Here is a 23,384-nt window from a genome sequence, read left to right as displayed (position 1 = left end):
CAGCTGCAAACCGGGGAGACGTCCGTCCCGTCCAGGCGCCGCCTCAGGAGCCTCTGCTTCTCACCCTCCAGCCCGGCGCTGAGCTTCTGCCGCCGCCGCCTCTCGCCGGTCTCCATCCCGTTCTCCGCCCACGCGCCCGGCCGCGCCCGCCCCGCACGCGCCACAGCCCAGGCGGAGCAGCTCCGGGCCCTCCGGGGCTCCCCAACCTCGCCCAGGGATCGTTGGCGGCCGCCCCCCCCGCCCCCGCTGCCTCTTCCTGGCCGGCGCCGCCGTGCGCGCGCGAGGGGTGAGCAGCGGGCCGTCTGCGGGGATGCCGGAGCCCCCAGCCCCACCGGAAGGTCGCCGCGAGCGCTCTTCTCTCCCCTCGGCAGGGCTGCGCTTCCCGAGCGCCAAGGTCGCCTGCCCTGGCTTGGACAAGCCTCTCTTGGGGCTCAGCTAATGTTCGGAGGGAGGCGGGATTTGGTTCCCTTGGACTGACCTCCCCCCACCCCCCACGGCTAAAAATGAAAGCGTTCAAGGACAGCAATCCCAGGGACCATGCTGCACACCAGCTGGGCCTTTTGGGCAGCCAGAGAGCAGTGAATGGCCAGCCCTACTCCCAGCCCTAACCCTAAGCCAGGCCCCATTTCCCGTTGGATGGGTTTGTTCTAGATAAAACCAGTGGGGAGCACTGGGGGTGCTCCTGGCAAAAGCTCTGCTTTCACCGCCTTCTGGCTTTTAAAGGTGTTTGTGGCTGAAGACTCCCAGCAGCACAAGCAGTCTGAGGGCCGGCGGGCTGCTCTTCCTGCTTTCTCTGGGTAAAAGGAAGTTGTGCTTGTTTACAAATCATTTGCTGTGAAATTCCTCGCTCCCTGCACCTGGTCTCCCCAAACGTCACCTGCACAGCCCGTTGGTGGGACAGGCTGACCTTCCTGCTGGCAGGGCCTGTAAACTCAACCTCTCTTCAGAAAGGGTTAGGGCAGGGGTGAAATCCAGCAGGTTCTGTCAGGTTCTGGAGAACCTGGAGCAGAAATGTTGAGCAGTTCGGAGAACTGGCAAATACCACCTCTGGCTGGCCCGAGTGGGGTGGGAATGGAGATTTTGCAATATCCTTCCCTTGCCATGTCCACCAAGCCATGCCCACAGAACCAGTAGGGAAAAATGTTGGATTTCACCCCTGGGTTAGGGTTAGGAAAGAGACAGGATCTCCTGCTCCCTTGCAGGAGGCCTGCTTGGAGTTCTCCCTCGCCCTTTTAACTAGCTATTTAACTTGATGGTGGATGACAGGCTTCTTTGCAGACTAATGAGAAATTACCAATGACAGCCCCTTTCATGGGGGGGGCACTGTGTCCACCTCCCTCCCCGCCCCCCCCCCTTGCAATGGAAGTCAGGTTCCAGGCACACAATCAAGACTCCTCTAGGAGACAGCCTGAGCTTTCAGCACACTGAAACTTTCTCAGTATTTTTTTTCTCCTACAAATAAATCCATTCTTCTGTATTTCCCAGAGGCGGCACCATGAACAGCCAGCTAATTACAGTTTTGGGCAGGAGACTTGCACTGTACTGTACTTTCTGGAAACATACCATCCATCTTGCATAAGTTGCCAGTGCAGCATCTCCTGCCTGCACGCGAACTGGCTCTAAAGTAGAGCCAGTAAACAGAATCTGCTTTACAATATTTGTCCAGTTGGCAACACAACAAGGCGCTTCAGCAGCAGGAGTCAGTAAATCAGCAGGTTCTGTTTTCTGCATTCCAGACACTAATAATTGTGTTTTCGCAGCTGCACGAACCGGCATGAATGCAAACAGCCCTCCTGGCAGCTCTGGCTGAATGTGTCTGTTGCAGTTGTTTGTGTGTAGTGTGTGTGTGTATTATCTCTATTGCTATGCAGAGGCCCAAAAGACGTCATGGTCCCAGGACCGCTCCCATTAATCTGACCCTGAGGTGATATTCCTCATAGCTGTTTGCCGAGATGTTGCCATCCGGGATTCAAGGACCTTGCAAAAATTTGGAGTATCTGAACAGCACAGTGAAAGCTTAGAGATGCATCACCCTGCTGGCTCCCACTCCCGCTGCAATCCAGTAAAACCCCTTCCCACATGTGCCCCAGCCGAAACAGGATGTGCGGTGGCTTCTTTCAGTGTGTGCCCTCTGGGTCTCACCGACACACCTGGTGATGCTGTAATCCCCTCCAAATCATGTGCAAAGTGGGCTGATTTTAATTTATTTTAGAGTCACATGGCTGGCCATCTTAAAAACAACTCTGCACAGCTCACAACAACAATAAAAACCCTAAACAATCGTAAAACACAACACAACCTGGCGCCTCCTTCATCTCCCAGGGATGCCCTCCAGCGTCTGGCAAAAAGCCCATCTTGGTGGCCCCCTGGAAGGCCAGCTGAGGGAGGGGGGAGAGGGGGAGCTGCCATTGCCTCAGGTGCCACTGATGAACAGGAAGCTGTGCACTTCTCAACACAGACTTTCCAGTTTAATGATTACAAAAACTGGTGCAAGTTTCATTCTAACAGTCACATGCATAAATGCAATTAACAAATCATTTAGACCGGATACATTTTGCAATTATATATTTGGTTATCATTAATATATTAGTCATCATTTCCAAATTGATTTTGGGTGTCTCATATAAATATAATCACTGAATTAATAACTCAGTTGGTTTACCAAGAAGACAACCTATAATTTCCTACATCATTTGAACTTTTGCCATTTAGCCCAGAAGATATTAAGTAAAAGGCTAATCCTACTCCGACTACTTTGTGTACCAACCCTTCCGATACTGCATGCAAAAGATTGTTTCTCATGTTGATCTCCTTCCCTGTGGAAACCCAGTTTGCTGTAAAGGATTCTAGCATTTGTCAAGTTCCCACAAGGCACAGAGAACTGCAACGCTCCCCAGAAGGTGCTCGCATTAGTCATGTGGCAACGGGTCTTTCGGGAAGCCTCCAGGTTGCCCTCCATGTTTCGATGGGTAACTGCAAGATGGCGCATTGAAACCCCAAATTGGCAGCTTGTGCACACTGAAGTGGTAGCCACAGAGGTGGATGTTGGAGCAGGGAGATCTTCAGGGTTATTTATTGCTGTTGTGGCCTTCCTCCACTTAAATAAGAGATATATTCTAAAAATCAAAATATTGAAAAATAATACACACGTAACCTATCAGGATTCAGAATAGATGACTACAATCTAGATATGATCTTAAGGTGACCCAGATCAACTGAGTCAAGGCTCCTCCCTTTTGGCTTCCATCTTCGGGGACCAAGGGGTTGCTCTGCAAGCCCTCTCGGAGGGAAAGAGCCTGGGGGGAGCTCCCAACAGCCCCGCAGCCATGGAAAGCATCCCCAGCATAGTCAACACATTCGGGAGCCTTTTGATAAGGGTTAGGCCAAGTGCCCAAACTGGCCGCTGACTGGGCTTGCAGGACACCCTCTGGCTTCACTCACCTTGCACAACACGGCTGCTTTTCAGACCCTTTGCTGGCCGCCTCCCTCCAAGTCTCCAAGTGGAAGCTGAATGTGGCCTTTCAGAGAAAAGAGATTTGGGGCTGGGTGAAGAAAAACCAGCCAATCAGAGAAGTCTCCCCTCCTTTCTGAACCAGAGGAGCATCAGCGACATGCAAACATCGCAGCCCCACCCCCCACCCCCCCAGCAGGGAAATGACACTGGTTCCTTGGCTTCCCCTTGTTTGGCCCAGCAGATGAGACACGTTGGAGAACAGGTGAGCTGCCCCATCCCTCCTCTGCCTCCCTGGTTTTTGGAAGGCAACAAATATCAAATTACTGAAATAATTCAGCAACTGAAATAAGGCTCCTAGGGGGAGAGCCTTCTCTGTGGGGGCACCTACAAGCTGGAACGAGCTCCCCCCGGAGATACGGAGGATCCCGGATCTGTGCACCTTCCATCGCGCGCTTAAGACTTTTTTATTTCATCAAACTGGCCTGGCCTAAATCTTCTCCTTTTTAAATGTAAATTTTAATTTGTTTTTAAATTATGGGGTATTTTAAATTCAGCCAAATTATTTAATTCATTTTTAATTTATTTTAAATTTTTGTATTTATGTGTTTTATTTTGTGGCTGTTCACCGCCCTGAGTCCTTCAGGAGAAGGGCGGTATAGAAATTTAATAAAATAAATAAAATAAATAAATAATTGCAAGAATGATGAGCAGTTTCTGGATTCACCCCCCGTTCAGAAAACAAGGGGATGCAGCCAGCATCCTGGCAGGTCCCTGCCTCCTGATGGTCACTAATTCCCAGGCATGTGGACCTGCAACGGGCTGCTTTGATGCTTTCAGTGGCAGCGAGACCTTTGTCCTTTGCCCTTTGTGAACTGGGTAAAGAAAATGGCTCTTCAGAGATTGAGACCCCCCTGGGAAAAGCAGCACCAGCAGGACAGTTCGGAAAGAGGAGGGTCACTACCTTAAGCTTCACTGCAAGGAGGAAGCAGCCGGTCCTTCCCAGAAACGCCCCTGGGCTCCCTCGCCTTCCGCAATGACAGGATTAGCACAGTGGGTTCAGGAAGAGCAGCAGTACCCCAGTGGGCGTCACCTTGGCGCTGATGGTGTCATTGAAGGCGTAAACGCCCATGGACAGCTTGCCCAGCACATCGTAGAGCCTGTAGCCTGCTCTGCAGTCCGAGATTCCCAGGCGGCTGGGAGTTGTGGCAAATGACCGTGGGGCCCCATCAGTTCTGTTGTTCAGGACTGCGACCGCATACTGGCCATTGACCAGGGGCCTCTTCCAGACTTCAAAGTTCTGCTTCTGTTCGAGAGACAAGTGAGGGGCACAGCGGTGACCCGCCTTGCTCAGGCCACAGAAATGCTTTTTCACCCGGACTTGCTCAAAGATTCCCAAGCCGGCAATGGCTCCTGCACCTGGAGAAAGACTGCCACCCAATGGCAGAAGTGCCAGGGCAAGGGAACCGTTTCCCCAGGCACAAGACAGCCCTGCTCTGGTGAAGAGATTCTCCCACACACACCCTGACAAGGAGTCTGCCTTGAACTCCCCTCAGGTCCTGGTTAATGTAAATCAGGAGCGGGTTCTGCAGCATGTCCTTGGCCTCCTCCGAGATGTTCCTCAGGTTGCAGGAGATGAAGAAAGGGGCTGCCAGGATCGCCCACAGCGCCGCCTGCACCTTCGACTGCTCATGGCTCAGGCCAAAGTCGCTGACGATCAGCTGGAAGGAGACAGGATGCCAGGCGGCCTGACCCAACCCATCGGGAAGAGAAATCAAAGGAAGCCCACTTTGGGATTCTGCAGACCCAGAAAGTGGAGCTGCTTCAGAACCGCAGAGTTAGGCACTGAAAGCAGGATTTCTAGTTGTGCATTTTCCAGCCCACCTCTGTGCCTTTTCCCCTCACCTCTCCTGCCAACTGACTTTCAGGGTCCCCGTGGAGTGGCCATCAGACCTCGAACTCTTCCCTGGGCTCAGGGCGTGGGCAGGAGGTAAGGAAGAGAGTCTCACCATGTCAGGGTCATTCCACCTTCCGGGCCCCGAGGCTGGCTGCAGGATATCCTGGTTGTCTCCGTACCACTCAATGATGTGGAAGAGGCTGTCCCAAGTATCTTCAATATCGGCGTAATTCCTCCAGAAGTTACAAATCTGGCCCAGTAAGGTGTAATTCACCTTAATTAAAAGAAGCAGATTTAGGCTTCTGAAAGGAAAGACAGGTCTACCGTGTATTGGGCAGAAGCAATTATGACTGCTGCTATCTTCAAAGCTGCTTAGTAGACCAAAGGAAAACCGAAAGAATTGCCACAACTAATGGGGTGGGATCGATGACTGGAATGCAGATTTGATTTTGCCATTTTATGCTCTCAGAAAGTGTGGGGGGAGGTGACTTCAAACAGCCACCAGAAAGAGACCTATCCAAAACCTGGGAGAGGTACTGGCTTCTACTCCCCCACCTCCGCTGCCATCCTTGCCATCCTTAACTGCATCCTAGGCTCACAAGGCAGCCTTAAAAGAAACCATGCCCATAAAGGGGCCCTTTGCTGGAAAAGGCGGGAGTCGGGGTCTGGGATTACCTTTGGAGGAAGACCCCCTTCGTAAGCTGGCCAACTGCAAGACAAGGCTATGGGCCGCCCAGTTTGGTTCAGCGCTCTGCTCATTTTGGGGTAGCCTGAAAAACACCCAGAGAGGGTGGCAAGGAGAGACTTTGTCAGCTGCCCAGACAGAGGCTGCCTCAGTTACTTCAGCCCCCAGAAGCCATCAGCCTCCACTGCTTGCATGGGAGGGGGCTGTCTTGGAAGCGACAAGCTGGCACATCCCTGCCTTTGGCATGAATGAAGGCAAAGGACTTTGAGAACCCCAACTCAACTGGCCCTCCCTCAAAAGATGAAGCCTGGCTTTCATCGGAAGCAAAGCCACCTTGTCTCTGGTGCCTGAAGGGGAAACCCTGCCCCCAATGTCCCCAGCAAATTGTGATGTTGCCATAATGAGCAGCAACAGCCTCATGCAAACTCTGCACCTTTGTGGCTTCATGCATCAAGGCAGGCATGAAGTGTTGGCAGCATCTAGAATTACCTGGTTTGCTCTTTCCTACCTGCCCCACAGCCTCTATGTCCTGTGTGCTCCCCCAGCCACTCTTCCCCCCCCCGCCTCCTCGCCCACCTATGGCCTTGAGGGAGGAGTCGGAGAAGCAGCCGTCCAGCTTTAGCATGTCGACTCCCCACTCTGCAAAGGTGTTTGCATCTGTCTCCACAGTATCCAGGGTTGTGCCCGGATAACCTGCACAGGTGGCGTTGCCCAAGTCGCTGTAGATGCCGAATTTCAAGCCTTTGGAATGAACCTGGAGGAGGGGGAGGAGGAAAGAGGGGCTGAGGATGCCCAGTGCAGTCATCTGGGATGAGGGTCTGAGAGGCCCAACTGGCAGCCAGAGCTGAGCCAGGTCGCTGCATTGCGAGACCCTCCCTGGGTGAGAGTGAACCCTGGATCTTAAGACCTGGCTCACGTTCCCTTTTCAAATGGGTGTAACACAGCATGCCCACCTCCTGTGTTGGGTTAAAGAGGTGGAGCTTTTCTATTTATGTGCAGCCTTTTTAGATCACTAATGAATGATAAAACAGGCACAGATGCTTCATGTTACATACGTGTGGCTTAAAGTTACAGGTCAACATAGCTAACCTGCCTGAAGGCGCTTGGCCCTCGGGCCACTTGAGGGCAGGCCCTCCCTGCACTCACATAGTCAGCGAGGGCCTTCATCCCGCTGGGGAACCTCTGGGGGTCTGCCTGGAGCCTCCCGCGGGCATCCCGCTTGCCAGCCGCCCAGCAGTCATCCAGGGTGACGTACTCGTAGCCCAGCTCCTTCCACCCGTCCACAGCCAGCCGGTCTGCCATGGCCTTGATCAGGTGCTCACTGTGGGCAAAGGAAAGGCGGCCTTGGTCTTCCAGGGAGCTGCCTCTATTCTCCTCCCTGGCAAAACCATCCAAGCCCCCAGAGGGCCCACGATCTCCGAGCGGGCGTCCCGACAGGCTCCGGGCCAGCGTCAGCAGCCTGCGGGTTGCGAGGGGAGTCTCGGCTGCCCCTCGCCTTCCCACACCTGATGCAGTTCTCGGGGTCCTTCCCGCAGTCCGTGTTGCACTTGAAGCGCAGCCAGGGCTCCCAGCCCATCGGGGGCGTCCTCAGCAGCCCGTTGTCCAGCGGGGAGACGCCGGGGGCCAGGCCCAGCAGGACCCCCAACGACAAGGGCAGCAGCGCCACGGTAAGCCGCTCCAAGGCGCGGCGCCCGGGCATTTTCCAGCTCTGTTTATGGGCTTTGGCAGCGACACGCGTCTTCCCCTGGGGGTCGTCAGAACAGGCGCCGAACCTCCGGCCGCCTTTCGCGCCGGTCTCGCCCGCGCGAGCAGAATCTGGCGCCCAGGCAGGACCCCCGCCCAGCTGGCGGGCTTCCCCCGAAGGCGCATTGCGTCACAGGGAGCCCCTCTGTGACGTCGCGACTTCGAACCACGCCTCCCCTTAGCACCGCCCACGGGGGGGCTACTGGTCGCTTCGCGGAAAGCCGCGCGCAGGCGCACATCTCCACTGCCTCGTGGAGGGGCAAGATTGTGGGCTGGGCAGGTGCTCAGGAGCCCCCACCCCCCCACCACCCACCCCGCAGGGCGTTCCACGCCTCCCTCTCTTGTTAGCGTCCGGATTGCAAACGGCTCTGCCTATAGGGTGTGGTGGGCAATTTCGGCCCCCTCTTTAGCCGCCCTCCTTGCTGAGTTGAGGGACACCCGGTTGCCTTTTAAAGGGGCTCGGAGAGCGCGGGACTCTAGGATCGAAACGATTGATGGCCACCCATGCAAAGTAACCAATGGCCAGGGAGCAGCTTTACGTCCCGGCCAATGGGAACGCGCGGGAGAGCAATCTCGGGCCGGCCCTTTGCCCGAGTCGCCGCCCCCGAATCGGCTGCCGGCTTAGAACGCCGATTCCGGTTGCGGCGCCTCCAGGCGGCCTCCGGTCGAGAGGGGGCGCTCTAGCTCGCGTGGCCAGAGGTCCTGCCCGGAAGGGGCCGGCGGCGAGGCGGAAGCAGCGGAGGGGGGAGAGAGGCAGAGGGCCTGGCTCGCCGCGACGCTCCTCGACAGCCGCCGCCGACTCCGCGACACGGCCCCGGCCTGAGGGAGCCGGAGAGGCCGCAGGCAGAGCAGGCGCGAGAACGGAGGTGAGGCCGCGCGGGGCCGCCCAGCTTCTCCCGCGGCGGGCGAGGACCCCACGCTCCCCCGGAGGGGAACGGCCGCTTCCCCCGCGCCCACCCGGGAAGCAAAGCCGCGCGGCCGAGAGCCGGCGGGCCGAGGGGGAGCGACCCCGGCCGGGAGGCGGCGGGCTTCTCCTGTCCGACGGCGCCTCTGCCCCTCCTGCCGGGCCGCGGGGCCCTTCTCTGGCCGAGGCCGGCGCCCGGGAGGCCTTTCCGGCCGAGGGGAGGGAGAGTCCGGCCGCCGCGCGGACTGTTGCCGTGGAGGGCCGCCCGGGGCCGCTTTGCCCCTCGGCCGAAGCCTCGGCCTGCTCGCCATCCCAGCCCGGCGTCCCGGGCACTCGCGCTTCTTGTGACCTGGGAGAGATTCCCACGTCCAATTTTATAGAGGCCGAGTTTTATTCCTCCTCCTGCCTTGGTCGTCTGCATGTTTGAACGGGGAGCGTTTCCCGCGAATGGGCTGGAAGGGAAAAACGGGCCCCTGTTCTGCTCCCAGCTGCTCCTCGGGGCTGCTCCCCAGGAAAGCGGCTTCTAAATGGGATAAAATCAGGGCATTTGCGGACTACCCAGGCTGTCTGAGACCAGGTGAGGGAGATTTGGGGTGATTCGGTCTTCCCATTATGATTCCCCCCCACCCCATCCCCATCTTGCCTTTCAGAGGTTTGGGTCATTCTTTTGTCAAAGAATGACCCAAAGATCTGTCAAAGAATGAGACAGAGAGGTCGGTAGGAAGAGGCGGATGCGGGTAGTTCTCGATTTATGACCACAATTGAGCCCAAAATTTCTGTTGCTAAGGGAGACACGTGTTAAAATGAATTCTGCCCTGTTTTGTGACCTTTCTTGACACATTTGTTAAGTGAATCGCTGCAGTTAAGTTAACACGGTTGCTTCACATGAATTTGGCTTCCCCATTGATTTTGCTTATCAGAAGGTCGCAACAGGGGATCACATGACCCCAGAACTCTGCAACAGTCATAAATGTGAGTCAGTTGACAAACTCTGAATTTTGATCAGGGAGATGCTGCAACAGTCATAAGTGTGAGAAAGTCATGCCACTTTTTTCAGTGTGTTGTAACTTCGAACAGTCACTAAATGAACTGTTATAAGTCAAGGAATTCCTGTAGCCTTGTTCTTTGGTTTGGTTTTCCTTTCCGTTTTTGGTGTTGCTGTTCTCTGTTAAAATGGATTATATGTTGAAGGGGACTCATGATTAATGGTGTCTAGAATAGATTTTCTTAAAATATGTTGAGGTAGACCAGTTGTCTGGAATGTTTCAGAAATATTTGAAATTGTTAGCTTCAGTAAACTCAAATAAAAAGTCTTGCATTATTTGAAGTAGTTTGTTTTGCTCCCCTAGATGGTGGGACTTATCTTGAGAAATTTCTTTAAAATATGGCTGTATTTATTTGCATTTACTTTTTCTGTAATAGTTTAGGTTTATGTTGCAATAGTTAGAATGATTGGTTTCCAGCTAAAACAGTGAAAAATGTTATAACATCTTAATGTGCACCATATTTTTGTGAACTAGATTCAATTTTCGCAGATAAATGAAAGGGTTTATTGATGTCCACTGGATTGGTTTAAATATATTGCAACAACCTTGCTGGGTGGATATCTTGGGAAATTGTTGTCCCAAGTATTGGGAAGAAAACTGCTAGCAAAGGTGCATTGTAGCTTCCCTCACCACCACTTGGAATTAGATATATGTTGGGGTTTGTTTGTTTTTTTGAAAAATGAGATTTTGAAAGCTATATACCGTAGATCCCAGTTTTAGAGGGATATGATAGAACAGAGGCAGTATTTATTGCCTAATTTATTTTCTTGCCTAATTAACAAAGCTAATTAATGTATGGCTCACTTCAGGTGAAAACAACTATAAACATTTATCAATATAATTAATATAAAAAAACAAACTTACTGTATAAACATGGATTTATTTTATAAGAGTTGATGTTGAATAATTGTTTTGCAAGCCAGCGATGAGCTGTTACTTTTGTTTCAGAAGCTGTGTACGGAAGACGAGGGTGCTCATGATAACATGTCCAGTGTTTCAGTGGACAGGAGCATCAGGCTACAGGACATTAAGAAAGGGCTGCAGTTTATACAGTAAGAGCTTTGAGTAACTAGACTTCTCTGTCAGAACTCTTGAACTCTCTCTGCTTAAAACATGATATATTTTCTTATTACATATCTTGTGCTAAGTTTATATTAAAGATCAGCTAGCTTTGCTGTTATAAAATAAAACACGGGCAAACAAATTCTCTTGGTGTACTGTCTCTCATATCTTGTGTTGCGTAGAACTCTTTAATCTGCATTTGATTGCATCTTTATTTTGGAATATGTGCTATACATGGAACTGCAAATTCTGCCCTGTTAGCAATATTATGTTCCAATCATATTTTTTCACTGGTGTTTTTGGAGATAATCTGGATTGCAGAGTTCATTCTTGTGACAAGTGTGTAGCACGGATACAAGCCAAGATCAAGAATTTCAATGGCAAGTGCCTTGGGTGTGCGAGATGCTTGAATGTGATCTGATATTTATCTTTGTGATTTCTAGGTCTACTCTACCATACCCTGGGTCTCAAGAACAATATGAGGTAACTGATATTCCTTTCTGAACTTCTCTACCTGAGGCATTGTGGTCTCAGCAGTGGGTAGAAACTTCTAGAATCTTGGCTGTTGTAGGATGCGATGATTTCTCTTGACTTATTGACCACGTCAGCCTTGTCTAATTAGTGCTTGGTTGTTAGTAGTGGTTGTGTGGAGGTAGCGGAAGGACAATAGGTTTCAGGATTTTCTTACCGCATTTTGTTAGATGGAACCTTACTCCAAAATGATCTAAAGCTTTGCTCTGAGATGCGCTACTTTGCGCCTCTGCCTGGAGCCCCTCCAGAACAAGTTGTTGACGATAGCAAAGTGCCCCTTGTTGAGCTGCAGAACTGCCTGCGTGACTTAACTGAGGATTTATGTTTCAGATCTTCATACGAGAACTTGTTAAAAACTTGTTTAATGAAGGAAACGACGCATACCGAGAAGGTGATTGGGAAGGGTCATTGAACCATTATTCTGAAGCTTTGAACATAGCCGATTATGCCAATTCTGAAGGAATCCACATTTCTGATGAAATATTAGAGAAACTGCATGTTAATCATATAGCCTGTTACTCCAAGAAGGTAGGTGCTTCCTAAAAAAGCTCATGGCTTATCAAGAACTGTTTCTATTCTGTAACCCTGGTGGGTGTGATGGAATCAGCATTTTATCAGCCCCAGCAGTTAACAGTATAGTAGTAAAAACAAACACTGAATGATTCTTAACACAAACATAGCAAAATACAACCGTTTCATCACCTTAAAATGGCAGTAATAATAGTCTTGGCAATGAGCATTCTGAGCTCCCAAGAACTTAAAAAGACCTGGCCTGATCTCCCTGATGTACATTTTGTGTTTGCGTGTGCGGCATGCGTTGTCTTGGAATATGCTTGCAGCCTGAGATTCGAATCACAAAATGCTTGACACTGTTCTGTCCTTCATTCTTACAGGGGTCGCATGATAGAGTTCTAGAAGAATGTGGGATAGTTTTAAAGTTGAATGAAAATAATTTCAGAGCCCTTTACCGGAAATCCAAAGCTTTAAAAGAACTGGGAAGATATAAAGAGGCTTATGATGCTGTAGCAAAATGCTCTCTCGCAGTGCCCCAGGTGCGCATGTCACATCAGCTAGTGTGTGTGTGTGGGGGGGGGGGCATTAATAGGGTTTACCTGCATGTGGTTTCAGAACAACAGAGAGTAGAAAATTCCTCTAAAATAAAAAGCTGCTGACAATCCCATGGCCAGAGAGGAAGTGAATACATGTGCAATTACTATACGTTGTTGTATTATTTTATTGGAATGTTGTACGTGGCCTAGAATCATAGCTGACTGAGGTGATAAATGAACCTCATGGATGCATAAATGTACATCATTCCCTTGCCTGGACTCACTGCAAGAATTATTAATTTAGATATACTGGCACCCCACTCCAGAGGCCTCCAGAAGCCTCTTGGTATACAGTCCCAACTCAGAGTTGCTCCCTACAGAACCCAGATCAGATGCAGGTGTCATTGATGTGACAATACGAACCCAGACCTGATACAGTTGTGTGACATTTCTGAAAAAAGGTTTGTTGCTAATTTGCATTGGATTCTGTTTTTATTTTAATTTCTAGGATGAAAGTGTGATAAAATTAACTCAAGAACTTGCTCAGAAGCTTGGATTGAAAATAAGGAAAGCCTACGTTAGGGCCAAAGTAAGTGAAAATAGTTGTATACTTCTGTTCTGAAGTTTTTCCTAATGCGTTTGTTACTTACAATGATGTGCTTACTTGCAGCCTCCCCCCAACTCTGTTTCTGGAGAAGTAGCAAAGGTAAGATTTTGTTCTGCTTTCCCTTTAGATCCTATTAGTGAAGTAAACATGTGGCATGGTTAAAAGATGCATGGCTTTCTTAATGTTTAAGTATTTCAGTTGAAACCTCTGTCTGCTAGAGGTTTGTTTGATTTAAATATTTAGAATAACTAGCTGTTGAGTTTGAATGGTCTGTGTACTAGGATTTTTACCCGAGATTCTCCTTTCATCACTATAAATAGAAGTAAAATTTGCTTTTTTGAAAAGAGGATTGCTGATTTCAAGCCTCCTGTGTAAACAGCACTGGAGTCATGCTTCAGTGGCCACTTTGCCAAAAGCGATTTGCAATTTATTGAATGTATATGCCACCTAACTCCCAGCAACTTTCAGTGGTTAATTGAAAGGATATCTAGTATCAAAATTGCAGGAGCATCTTGTCTTTTACTTAGCTGGATCTGACATATTTTATAAAACAGCTGACCTAAGTCTTTTGCTGCTTATGCTTCTGGATGATAGATTTTTTGTTTGCTTTCAGAGCTCAAATTCTTCTGTAGAAGACATTGAATCAGGTGAGGCCTCCTGGGCTTAATGGGAGTAAATAACAGCATCACTTTGTGTGGGTCAGGTTGAGGTGGCTCTGTCTGTTCTTACTACTTTGAATTTCTGTGGGATGGAGATACATTTTTCCCCTCCCGAAGACTCAGTTGGGTTTCATTGGCTTCTAAGTGGGCAAGAGAAAGTCGGGGATGAATGGTATCCAAGAATTGAACAGCTGAAGGAAAAGTCCCTCTGCGATTTTCCCTGCAGCCTTCTCCTTGCAGTTCAAAGCATGCTGCTTGTTTATTTATTTCTTTATATAAATGTAAGGGGTAATGTTTGCTTAAGTTTGGACAGTCACACTTCTCTGGATCTTTTGATCTGTTGCACAAGCTTTGCCTCTCTTCTGGGGAAAGCATCCATTGGTACTTTTTTTTTAATCAGAGGGAGGCTAAGAAAGGATGTGGCAGCCTCCAAGCTCTGGTCCTTTGAGAATCTCTGCTAAGAGCTCTCTTCCCTTACCAATATCTCTTTCAGATTTTTCCAGTTGGACGGAAAAGGTTCTTTCTTCCTCCTCCACTTCCTCTTCCCCTTCCAGTTTTGCTCCTGAATTGCCAAGTGACCTGCCTCCCTTAGCAGCCGTGTCCCGCATGGCTCTCCCAGCAGAGAAGACCACTCTCTCTGCCCCTTCGCTGGCCAACGGAGGGCCCTTCTCTATCCCGGATGGCTGCTTGGACTGTGAGGACGGGGACGACATCATTGGAGATGAGCTGGACGAGTTGCTCGATTCGGTGTCCGATCCTGGTGAAGGTGGAATGGTCAGTTCTCTCACTTTATGGAATGCGGCTGGGGGGGAGGGGCTGCCTTTTCCTCCAGTGCTTCTTGCAAGCTCTCCAGGGCCTTCAGTGTGGCTCTTCCCTTTGGGAAGTGGGAGGTTAGAACCGGAGTTTCTGCACAGCCCCTGACTCATCATCTGTCCGGCAGGCTTCTCATGAAGCAGAATCAATCACAGGAGGGAGTGAAATTTTGTCAGGAACCTGGCAAGAATTAGTTGGTGTTGAAAGCTGTAGCCTTTTTCTCTTCCTTGCTTAGCCAAGTGCTGTCGTCCGAGGAGCCATGCCAACTGCCACCATTGCTCCCAGCATCCCGTTCTCTGCCCCTCTGCTTGGGACGTTGTCAGTCGGGGCTCGATTTGTTCCTGCCGCCTCTCTTTCCGAAATGTATTCCCAGCCCCTGGTTTCTGCCCTGGACAACTTTTGTTCCTCTTTAAATAGTTTCTCAATCGGCGACTCTAAAAGAGGTAAGATCAGTCTTAAGCAGAACCTAAGAGGAGATGTGCTTCTGTCGAGGCTGCAGCCCTCTCTTGAGACATGGGCCCCAGGAAGGCAGCGCCCTATTGGGCATCAATTTCAGGGGGCAAAAAGCTCTGACTTTTCTACTTGAAATCAAAGCTGGTGCTGAGAATCTCACAGAAACAAATCCTGTCCCAAGTGAGGCCATTGCCCATTTTGCTTTGCGTGCATAACCCATCTGTACCAAACTAATGTGTGGTCTTCTTAATTCCAACAGATATACCCAATTCTCTTTCTAGAGATGTCAACGCAGCATTAAGCAGTAATTCCCCTCTTCGGCTTGTAAGTATCTTTCACAAACACTTTGCGGTTCTAATATTGTTTTGTGCAAAATTAAGATGTGTTTGTTTTGGTCATGTCTTTTTTTATTGGAATTGGAATTCAATACATTTTAAAACAAGCTAGGACCATTTGAGGCCTGGATTCAGGTCTATCAGGCCCTAGGATGGCCTTGGGGTCAACCGCCAGCTTGCAAGATGGTGGTAATGATAAGAAGGAGCAGAGGAAAAGACCCACAAAGAATTCCCTGGGTTCCTGGAAAAGAGGGCAGGGTGTGAAAATGGATTCGACAACTACAGTGAGACTGTTTTCCAGCAACAATGCGTCGGTCTCCTCCAACAGATGAACGGCCCCACAAGTTTGTTTGGCTCTGAGACCTACATGGGGATTGCAAGTCCAGCTCGCGGTGACTATTCTGGCGTGTTCAGCAGCGCATCTGCCAACGTGCCTGTGCCAACGGCAGCATCCTCATTAGTGGCGAGAAACCCCCTGGAAGGCACCCATGAGCTCAGGCAGGCTTGCCAGGCGTGTTTTATCAAGAAGGGTGAGGAGCTGGGGGGCTCTGGGACGACCTGGGCTTTGATGTGGGAGATGAAGACAGCTTCCTGCATTTCAAACTTTTCTGAGAACAGAAGGCCCGTCATCCTATCTGCCCCTCTTCCTTTTCTTCTTTAGCTTGAGCTCTTAACCGCTCTTTCTTTTGGTTCCTAAAAGCATCCCTAAAATACAGGCTGACTGGGTAAGAGGACATTTTGGTCAGCATATGCAGCTGTGTATATGATGTTTGCTTTCTACGCATGAAACCTGCCATTTTAGGTTTTACAACTCAGTTACACGATCTGTTTTTTCCCCTTCATTTGTTTTTCAGTATTTATAACTTGTAGAGATTACCCTGCTGTCCTTTTCCATGTGTTAGTTTCAGAGCATTTCAAGAGCGAGAATGTAAATGTAAAAATTTGTTGCTTTTGGAAACAAAAATGACACCCCAAGAGAACAGCCTCCCTTGATGGAGACCACACACGTCTTACGGACCCCATTGTGCTCGGCTCAGCTTCCTCCCGTCAAACCCTGATAACATTAGCTTCCAAATTCCCCCATTCCAGCACTTAGCAGCGAGAGAGAATCAAGTGGGCTGGGAAAAAATGGGACAAGCTTTGTAACCTCTCTCCCATTTCCCTTAGATCCCAAATTACTAGAGTACACTTACCATCCGAACTTGGAGCACATATGTAAGAAAGACATCTTAATTGGTAGAATAAAGAACTTGGAAGATAAATCCTGGAAAAAAATAAGGCCAAGACCAACAAAGACCCAGTATGTGGGACCATATTATATATGTAAAGGTAAGGGTCCCCCTTTGTTGAGCAGCCCCATTCCCCAGGGGGTTTGTGGCGGGGAGCAGCATTTCCTTATTGAGACTTATTGAAAGAACGTTCCCGGGGAGGCACCTGGTTTCCCCATTTCCACAGGGGAGACTGAACTAGGACCAGCCTTCTCTCTGCCTCACTTGCTGTCTGGGGGTATTGCAGATGTTGCTGCGGGAGAGGAATGCAGATATTCTGGCCACTGCACTTTTGCCTATTGTCAAGAGGAGATTGACGTGTGGACCCTGGAGCGGAAAGGAGCCTTCAGCCGCGAAGCCCTCTTTGAAGGCAGCGGAGAGATCAGCTTGACAGTTTCCCGGCTTCTTCAGGAGCATCATGGACTCTTCATGTTTCTGTGCGAGGTGCTTTTCTACTTAGGCCGCACGAGAGAACTTCACCGTAGAGCCTCTTTTGCTTTGGGGAATGGTCTCATTAGGGGTGGGGCAATGATCCTGCCTTAGGCTGCCAGTGTCCCCTCTTCCTGGTTGTCGTTTTGTCACTATCCTTTTAGCCACATCAGACCAATTCATCCTGGCAGCAATGTGGACTCCACAAGGACCTTGTGTGGGCTTCTGGAAACGAAAGGCATGGCTGTCAGCAATCTGCCCCTCATAAATTCTGGTTGTTTTTCTTCTGGTTTACCAAACCAATAGAAAGTAGCTACTCAATCAAGCCTAAGAAAAGAAAAGCTACACAGTCCCGGAGAGAGCCAGGTTGATTCTCTCTCCGGGACTGTTATTTCCTTGCCAGGGTTATTCCTTCTCCCCAGATTTCTGGTCTTGACTGCCGTTGGGTTTGCCCTTGCAAGCAGAATTTGTCAGGAGTGGATTGCCTGTTTTGCTGAAGCACCTTGGTTTTGCATTACAGAAATGTTTTGAGCATAAACCCAGAATAATCAGCAAAAGGAATAAGGATAACTCCTCTTCCTGCTCTCACCCTGCTATGCACGACTTTGAGGAGAACAAGTATGTTCCTTTTCTGCCTTGCAGTTCAAATGATAAGATGTGCAGCTTTGTTTCTGGTGTGCACGTATGCTCCTTCTCCAGGGCTCCTATTGTGCCCCTTTCCCCGTTGAGAATGTGAGTGTGCAGGAGAAGATGGCTGCAGTAAGAGAAAAGAGTGCAAGTGTGTTATGACTAGAAAGATGTTGCTAATTAAAATGGCTTGTACGATTTTCAAAGACTTCCTTTACTTACACTGGACCTTTCTCTAACCCCCCTCCCCCTCCCATAACGTAATCTAGGTGCCTTGTCCACATTTTGCGAGAAACGACCGTGAAGTATTCTAAGATACGACCCTTTCACCCTCAAGGTCAGCTAGATCTGTGCAGGCATGAAGCTCGCTATGGCTGTTCACGGGATGATGAGTGTTTCTACGCTCACAGTCTTGTCGAGCTCCAAGTGTGGATGATGCAGAGTAAGACAGGTGAGACTGTGCTTTTAAAAAGCCCTCCAGGAATTAGGCAGGCGGTTTCTCACCCTGCCATCCACATGCTCTCTTCTAAATGTGGTTGCTTTTTAAGCCCAAATCTCTTAAGAACCTAATATTTGCTTCTGCATTTGGTGTTCTTAGGCAATTGTACTTTGTGTGTACTATGAAAGCAGAAAATAATTTGTGTGTAAAATCACATGTGATCTTCTGCTTGTCTTATCTGAAAGTGAGCCCTTGCAGAAGGGGAAAATCAGTGCAGAGATGCCTACCATTGCACTGCTTGTATCCCTGGGCAAGATCTTCCCTCTCGAAGCTGTTTTGAAATACTGCATCACAATATTGAACTGTTCGTAAAGTAGTCTTCTTCCTTACAGGTATTACTCATGAAGCTATTGTTCAAGAGTCAAAAAAATATTGGCAGAATCTGGACTCTGCTACACATGGAGCACAGGTATTTCTCTTAAACTGCCTTCCAAAGAGATCAAAATATAATACTATCTTGCAAAAAAAAAAAAAAAAACCATCACCACCAAAAAATCCCTCTCCTGAAGGTGCCTTTACTTGCTGAAGGAATTAGGTTCAATTCCTGTAGATGTTATAGCCATCTCTTGCCTCAGAAATACTTTAAAAGAAATGCCAAAAGCTAACAAGCCTCCTAAAAGCTTAAAATGCTGCCTTCACTGCATCGGTTCCCTTCATTGCTTGCTGAGGAAGATATTCCATAAATGCTGTCACAGAGCTCTCTCCATGATTGCCATCCACCGGACTGCTCCTGCCGTTGCATTCGGTTGGGGGGTGGGGAGGTTCTGCACCAAATTTTAAGGTTCAGGTAGAGCCACATTGGAGAAAGTGGCCTTTATGGCTTTGTCCCTTCTTTGTGGGTAGTTAATGGCACAAAGAATCATTTTGACCAATCTAAAATTGTGTTCTGTTGTATCTCTCAAGATTCTCAGCAACCAGGTGAAGCATGGCTCCCTGAATTTGAAAATGAAGTTTGTCTGTGCTCAGTGTTGGAGAAATGGCCAAGTTAGTGAGCCAGACAAAAACAGAAAATACTGCAGTGCAAAAGCCAGGCACCCGTAAGTCATTTCTGCCTTTCAGAGGTGCAGGAGGGGGGCAGCAAATGGGTTTACCTGAGTTATGTGGTTTCTTATTCATGTAGTGACACTTGTATTTGCCTCCTGAGGGAATCTGTGGCCTGCTGTGTTTGCAGGCTGACCCTTAGCAACCATGTAGACTGTAGATCAGGTTGCCTGTCTGTCTCTGTGTTGTCTGACTTGGCTGATAACACAGCTGTCATACCAAGCTGTGAGTCTTTCCTTCTGCTATCTGATCCCGAAAGCTGCTTTGCTGGCCCTAAGTAAAGTCCTCAGCTCCACAGAAGGCCTCAGAGCCACAGCAGAGCTATAAAAGGTGCAGACCTCTCCAGCAGCCTAGATCAGTGCTTCTCAACTTCGGCAACGTCTTCAAGTGTTGCTGGCAGGAGAATTCAGAGCCACAAGCAGAGACACTTCCATTCGTGGGAGTTCCATTTTGTTTCCTGGGGCAGCCATCTTGAGGCGGTGATGTAGCCAAGGGGGCCTTTCCTTTACAGGTGGACCAGGGATCGCCGTGTCATGCTAGTGATGTCAAATGAGCGCAAGAAGTGGAACACAATTCGCCCCCTTCCCACAAAGAAGCAGGCACCTTTGCAATTTGATGTGAGCATCTCTTTATAACCTACTTGTTTTTCTTTTCCTAATTTGTCCTTATCCTATTTTAAAATCTTTTTCAACCATTTGAATATTTTAAAAAAATCCTAAACTAGGAAAATAAGTTTAAATTTTACCTTAAAGGAGTGGAGGTAATTTATTTGCCTCCTCTTTGTCTTTGAAAGTGTCCACGGTGGTGGGCTGAGAGAGTGACCCAGATCTATCCACGGGCTACATGCCAAGCCCTCTGTGCCACAGGGACTGCCATCAGAATCCTTTGCAGGCCAGAACAGGCGTTGGGCTTTGCTGATCTCGCCAGGCTTTGGTTCCTTCGTCTCTTCTTCCCATCCACTCCCCTTGATTTCCCAGAGCTCTTTCTCTTTCCCCTCACCCCCCGGATAGAACATGTCTTCGCTGACTTGTTCCTTTCCTTTGTCTAGCTATGCAATCATATTGCATCAGGCAAGAAGTGTTTGTATGTTGGGAACTGCTCCTTTGCTCACAGTCAGGAAGAGCGAGAAATGTGGACGTACATGAAAGAGAATGGCAGTAAGTAAACAATCGTTGAGAGGAGGAAGTAAATTCACAGGCCGCCTTGCCTTGGTGACTCTGCCTTGCAATGTGCTCTCCCTTCCTTTCCCTCCTTCGTTTAATAGATGCGTCTGCCCCTTTCTGACTCCTCTTTCTGGGGGTGATCTGATTTATTTATTTATTTATTATTTATTCAATTTGTATGCCACCCCTCTCCGAAGACTCAAGGCGGCTCACAATGATTAACCTTTGGCTTCCGGTAGTCCAGTTCCCAGACGGAAGCATTACCATAAAGATATGAGAGAATAACCCCAGGTTTCTATGACAGAATTAAGTTGCATTAATAAGAGTCCTTGAGTTTATTCTGTTAGTAAGTTAATGCCCCCGAGAATTTCCTTGCTCAAATATCAATTGCTGTGGACTTATGTAAGCCCCTTTCCTTCAGTTCAAGACATGGAGCAGCTGTATGAAATGTGGCTGAAGAGTCAAAAGCCAGAAAAAGGAGAGGATCCAACCCCTCAAGGAAACAAAGAAAATGGGAAACAAATTCATATGCCAACCGATTATGCTGAAGTCACAGTAAGTCACAGAGACAGAACAGTTACCCTGGAATCGGTCATCTTGCTATGCAATGCTTGCTTGATGATTGTGTGGCCTTTTAGCAGAGGGGAGTGAGCTTTGTGATGGTCTGAAGCGCAAGAGGTCAGGATATCCAGAAGCTGCTGTTCTGGGTGTGACCTAAGCATGCCAAAGGCCATCCCTGGAGGACTACTTCCTGGTTGGTAGCAACGTCTGGCAGCTTATATGCTTAAGCCCGTGGCTCTTGGGGAGGAGGCAGCAGGTACTGCGAGGGGTTCTCGGGCCCTCTCGACACATTCACTGCTGGAAAGCTGCCGGTTTGGCTCAGTGCAAATTGCTTAGATTCACACGTGTGGCCTGCCCTGCAGTTCTCCTTTGGGTTTGTATCAACAGGTGGACTTCCATTGCTGGATGTGTGGCAAAAACTGCAACAGTGAGAAACAATGGCAAGGCCACATTTCTTCCGAAAAACATAAAGAGAAAGTTTTCCACACTGAAGATGACCAAAACCGCTGGCAGCATCGCTTTCCAACTGGGTATTTCAGCATTTGTGATAGGTAGGTTCCTTCTGCAATTTTCGGATCTGCTTATCGTATCCAGAGCAAGCCAGCTGTGTCAAGTTATGATTCCTTTAGGTTCCCAGAGGTTAGCAGAGTTGGAAGTAAAAGGGTTAATCCATTTCACTATCTGTACATGCCAAACAGAGGGCTTCTCTGCTTTGCCTTTTCCATAGCGAGCAGAACTGATGTTAAATTTGACAGCAAGGCAAAGCCACAATAATTTTTTTTTTGCTTTAATTTATATGCCGCCCTTCTCCGGAGACTCAGGGCAGCTTACAATGCGTTAAGCAATAGCCTTCATACTTTTGTATATTTATACAAAATATACAAAAGTATATTTGTATACAAGTATACAAAATATACAAAAGTCAGCTTATTGCCCCCACAATCTGGGTCCTCATTTCACCTACCTTTGAAAGGATGGAAGGCTGAGTCAAACTTGAGCCTGGTGAGATTTGAACTTGCAGTAATTGCAAGCAGCAGATGTTAATAACAGTGCTTCAGTCCACTGTACTACAGGCTCTTAATAAATAAGCCACGCCCTCATCCCTCCCCTTTCATTGCCTGCTTAGAGAGACTCAGCCAGGTTGGAAGCTGGAATTGGCGGCAAAAGGTTTCACCTGGTGTCCGGCATTGTATTGGGCCCCTGATGCCGTCCACCAATGTTGCATTCGAAGAAGGTGTGACTCGCTTATTCTTTTGTGCAGATTTGTGGCTGGTGCATGTATCGAGGGGAATAACTGTAAATTTGCACATGGACCAGCTGAACTCCGTGAATGGGAGGAGCGGAGACATGTCCTAAGGATGAAATTCAACAAAGCCCGAAAAGACCACTTGATTGCTCCCAACGATAATGACTTTGGAAAATATAGTTTTTTGTTTAAAGATTTAAACTAATGATAACAATGCATTGTGTTGCCAGATGGAAGCATAAAATCAGAATTTGACAATAATCAAAAGCATGTGACAGAAGCTGCAGATTTTCTGCTTTTATTGGCCCGTATTGTTCCTCCTGAAGAACAAAATGTAGTAGATGTGTTAGGGGGAGTAAGTCGGCAGGTCTGTCTGTGCTCTCATGAAACAGAATGGTGAAGTCATAATAAAAACCACAGCCTGAAGTCTTACGTGCTTATTCGCCTTCTGTTGGACAGAAGAAAGTTGGAAAATAGCCAGAGGAGGGTGTTGTAATGCCGAGGGAGCCCCTCCGGCTGGCCTTTCAGCTGAAACCTTTTAAGGTAAGCTTCTTAAAACAGAGTGTTTGAGCTCAGAAGAAAATGATGGATGAAATTCTTCAGATGTTTTAATGGAAAGGATTTCTCTAAAAACCAGTTTGCTATTTATCTCTATGTAGGTTGCTTAATAAAAGGATTTTCTTATTAAAAAGATTTTAAGCAAAATAACCATTTAACAACAATATATGTTGAATGGGGTATTTTTCTCTATTTGTATGTTTCAATATAACTTACCAAAAAGGATCTTGGAAGAGAGATGCGTATTACTTTTTTGAGAATCAAGTAGTTAAAAATTGTTTCTTGGTCTTTACTGTTAAATGATGATTTTGAAAGATTCAGCTTGTATGTCAGTATTGTGTATTGTACGGACCAATATTGCCTGTAATAAAAAGAACTTTACATAAAGACTTTCCTAAACCGATCTCGGCCTCCCAAAAGGATCATTCATAAGGAACCTGCTAAGGGAGACCCAGAGGCTGACACCTGCCTGCCAGGTGGGGAGGGGAGGGGAGGGGGGGGGCTCTCCAGGGGCACCTCGGCCGCTGGAGGGATGGGGGCGCTGCCCCTTCCATTGGCCGGCTGAGGGCCAATGCCCGCGCAGGCGCCTTCCCATTGGCTGAGAGGCGTCGGCCCAGCCGTATAAAAGGCGGCCGGCGGGGGGCCCTCGGCTCAGTCCCCTCCGGCGGCCCGGGGCTGGCGCCGCTCCGGTTCTGCGGCGGCCTGGCGTCAAGTGGCGCCGCTCCTATCCGGAATACTCGGGGGGGCCCCCGGGGGC

General features: G+C 48.8%; 2 protein-coding genes across 3 annotated transcripts; one reads left to right on the top strand and one right to left on the bottom strand.

The window, feature by feature from the left end:
- Positions 1-2,622: 2,622 nt before the first annotated feature.
- On the bottom strand, positions 2,623-7,902 carry LOC139325253 (alpha-N-acetylgalactosaminidase-like). Its single transcript, XM_070955056.1, is given in 10 exon segments — positions 2,623-3,116; positions 3,442-3,518; positions 4,545-4,757; positions 4,975-5,199; positions 5,374-5,622; positions 6,024-6,118; positions 6,610-6,787; positions 7,180-7,354; positions 7,539-7,834; positions 7,837-7,902. Coding segments are annotated over 10 exon segments (2,001 nt in total). The 3' UTR covers positions 2,623-2,689.
- A 610-nt stretch (positions 7,903-8,512) lies between these two features.
- ZC3H7A (zinc finger CCCH-type containing 7A) lies at positions 8,513-23,030 on the top strand. Of its 2 annotated transcripts, none has more exons than XM_070954892.1 (23): positions 8,513-8,642; positions 10,678-10,778; positions 11,232-11,271; positions 11,650-11,847; positions 12,213-12,371; positions 12,877-12,957; positions 13,039-13,074; positions 13,589-13,622; positions 14,128-14,408; positions 14,683-14,890; positions 15,160-15,224; positions 15,564-15,765; positions 16,403-16,564; positions 16,751-16,947; positions 17,453-17,550; positions 17,829-18,010; positions 18,391-18,467; positions 18,962-19,095; positions 19,611-19,716; positions 20,148-20,256; positions 20,684-20,817; positions 21,211-21,374; positions 22,085-23,030. In XM_070954892.1, exons 2-23 carry the CDS (start codon positions 10,711-10,713, stop codon positions 22,272-22,274), a joined length of 2,925 nt encoding a protein of 974 aa, XP_070810993.1. In that variant the 5' UTR covers positions 8,513-8,642; positions 10,678-10,710; the 3' UTR covers positions 22,275-23,030. The 2 variants fall into 2 exon arrangements, with proteins under 2 accessions (XP_070810993.1, XP_070810991.1); XM_070954890.1 differs by having other exon boundaries at positions 10,675-10,778.
- The last annotated feature ends 354 nt before the right edge of the window (positions 23,031-23,384 follow it).

The sequence above is a fragment of the Pituophis catenifer genome, unplaced genomic scaffold (genome assembly GCF_029215685.1).
Source record: "Pituophis catenifer annectens isolate HBS135680 unplaced genomic scaffold, rPitCat1.0.hap2 SCAF_16, whole genome shotgun sequence".
In the NCBI taxonomy this organism is placed as follows: domain Eukaryota; kingdom Metazoa; phylum Chordata; class Lepidosauria; order Squamata; family Colubridae; genus Pituophis; species Pituophis catenifer.
Note: the sequence above shows the minus strand (reverse complement) of the source record. Positions and strands in the feature narration are given on the sequence as shown.

What these genes read in the sequence shown, in the direction of transcription:
- ZC3H7A (XM_070954892.1), top strand. Translation starts at nt 10,711, where the DNA reads ATGTCCAGTGTTTCAGTGGACAGGAGCATCAGGCTACAGGACATTAAG. An exon ending in TGTAGAAGACATTGAATCAG is followed by an intron (nt 13,623 to 14,127) that starts GTGAGGCCTCCT and finishes TATCTCTTTCAG; the next exon opens with ATTTTTCCAGTTGGACGGAA. An exon ending in ACCATATTATATATGTAAAG is followed by an intron (nt 16,565 to 16,750) that starts GTAAGGGTCCCC and finishes GGGGTATTGCAG; the next exon opens with ATGTTGCTGCGGGAGAGGAA.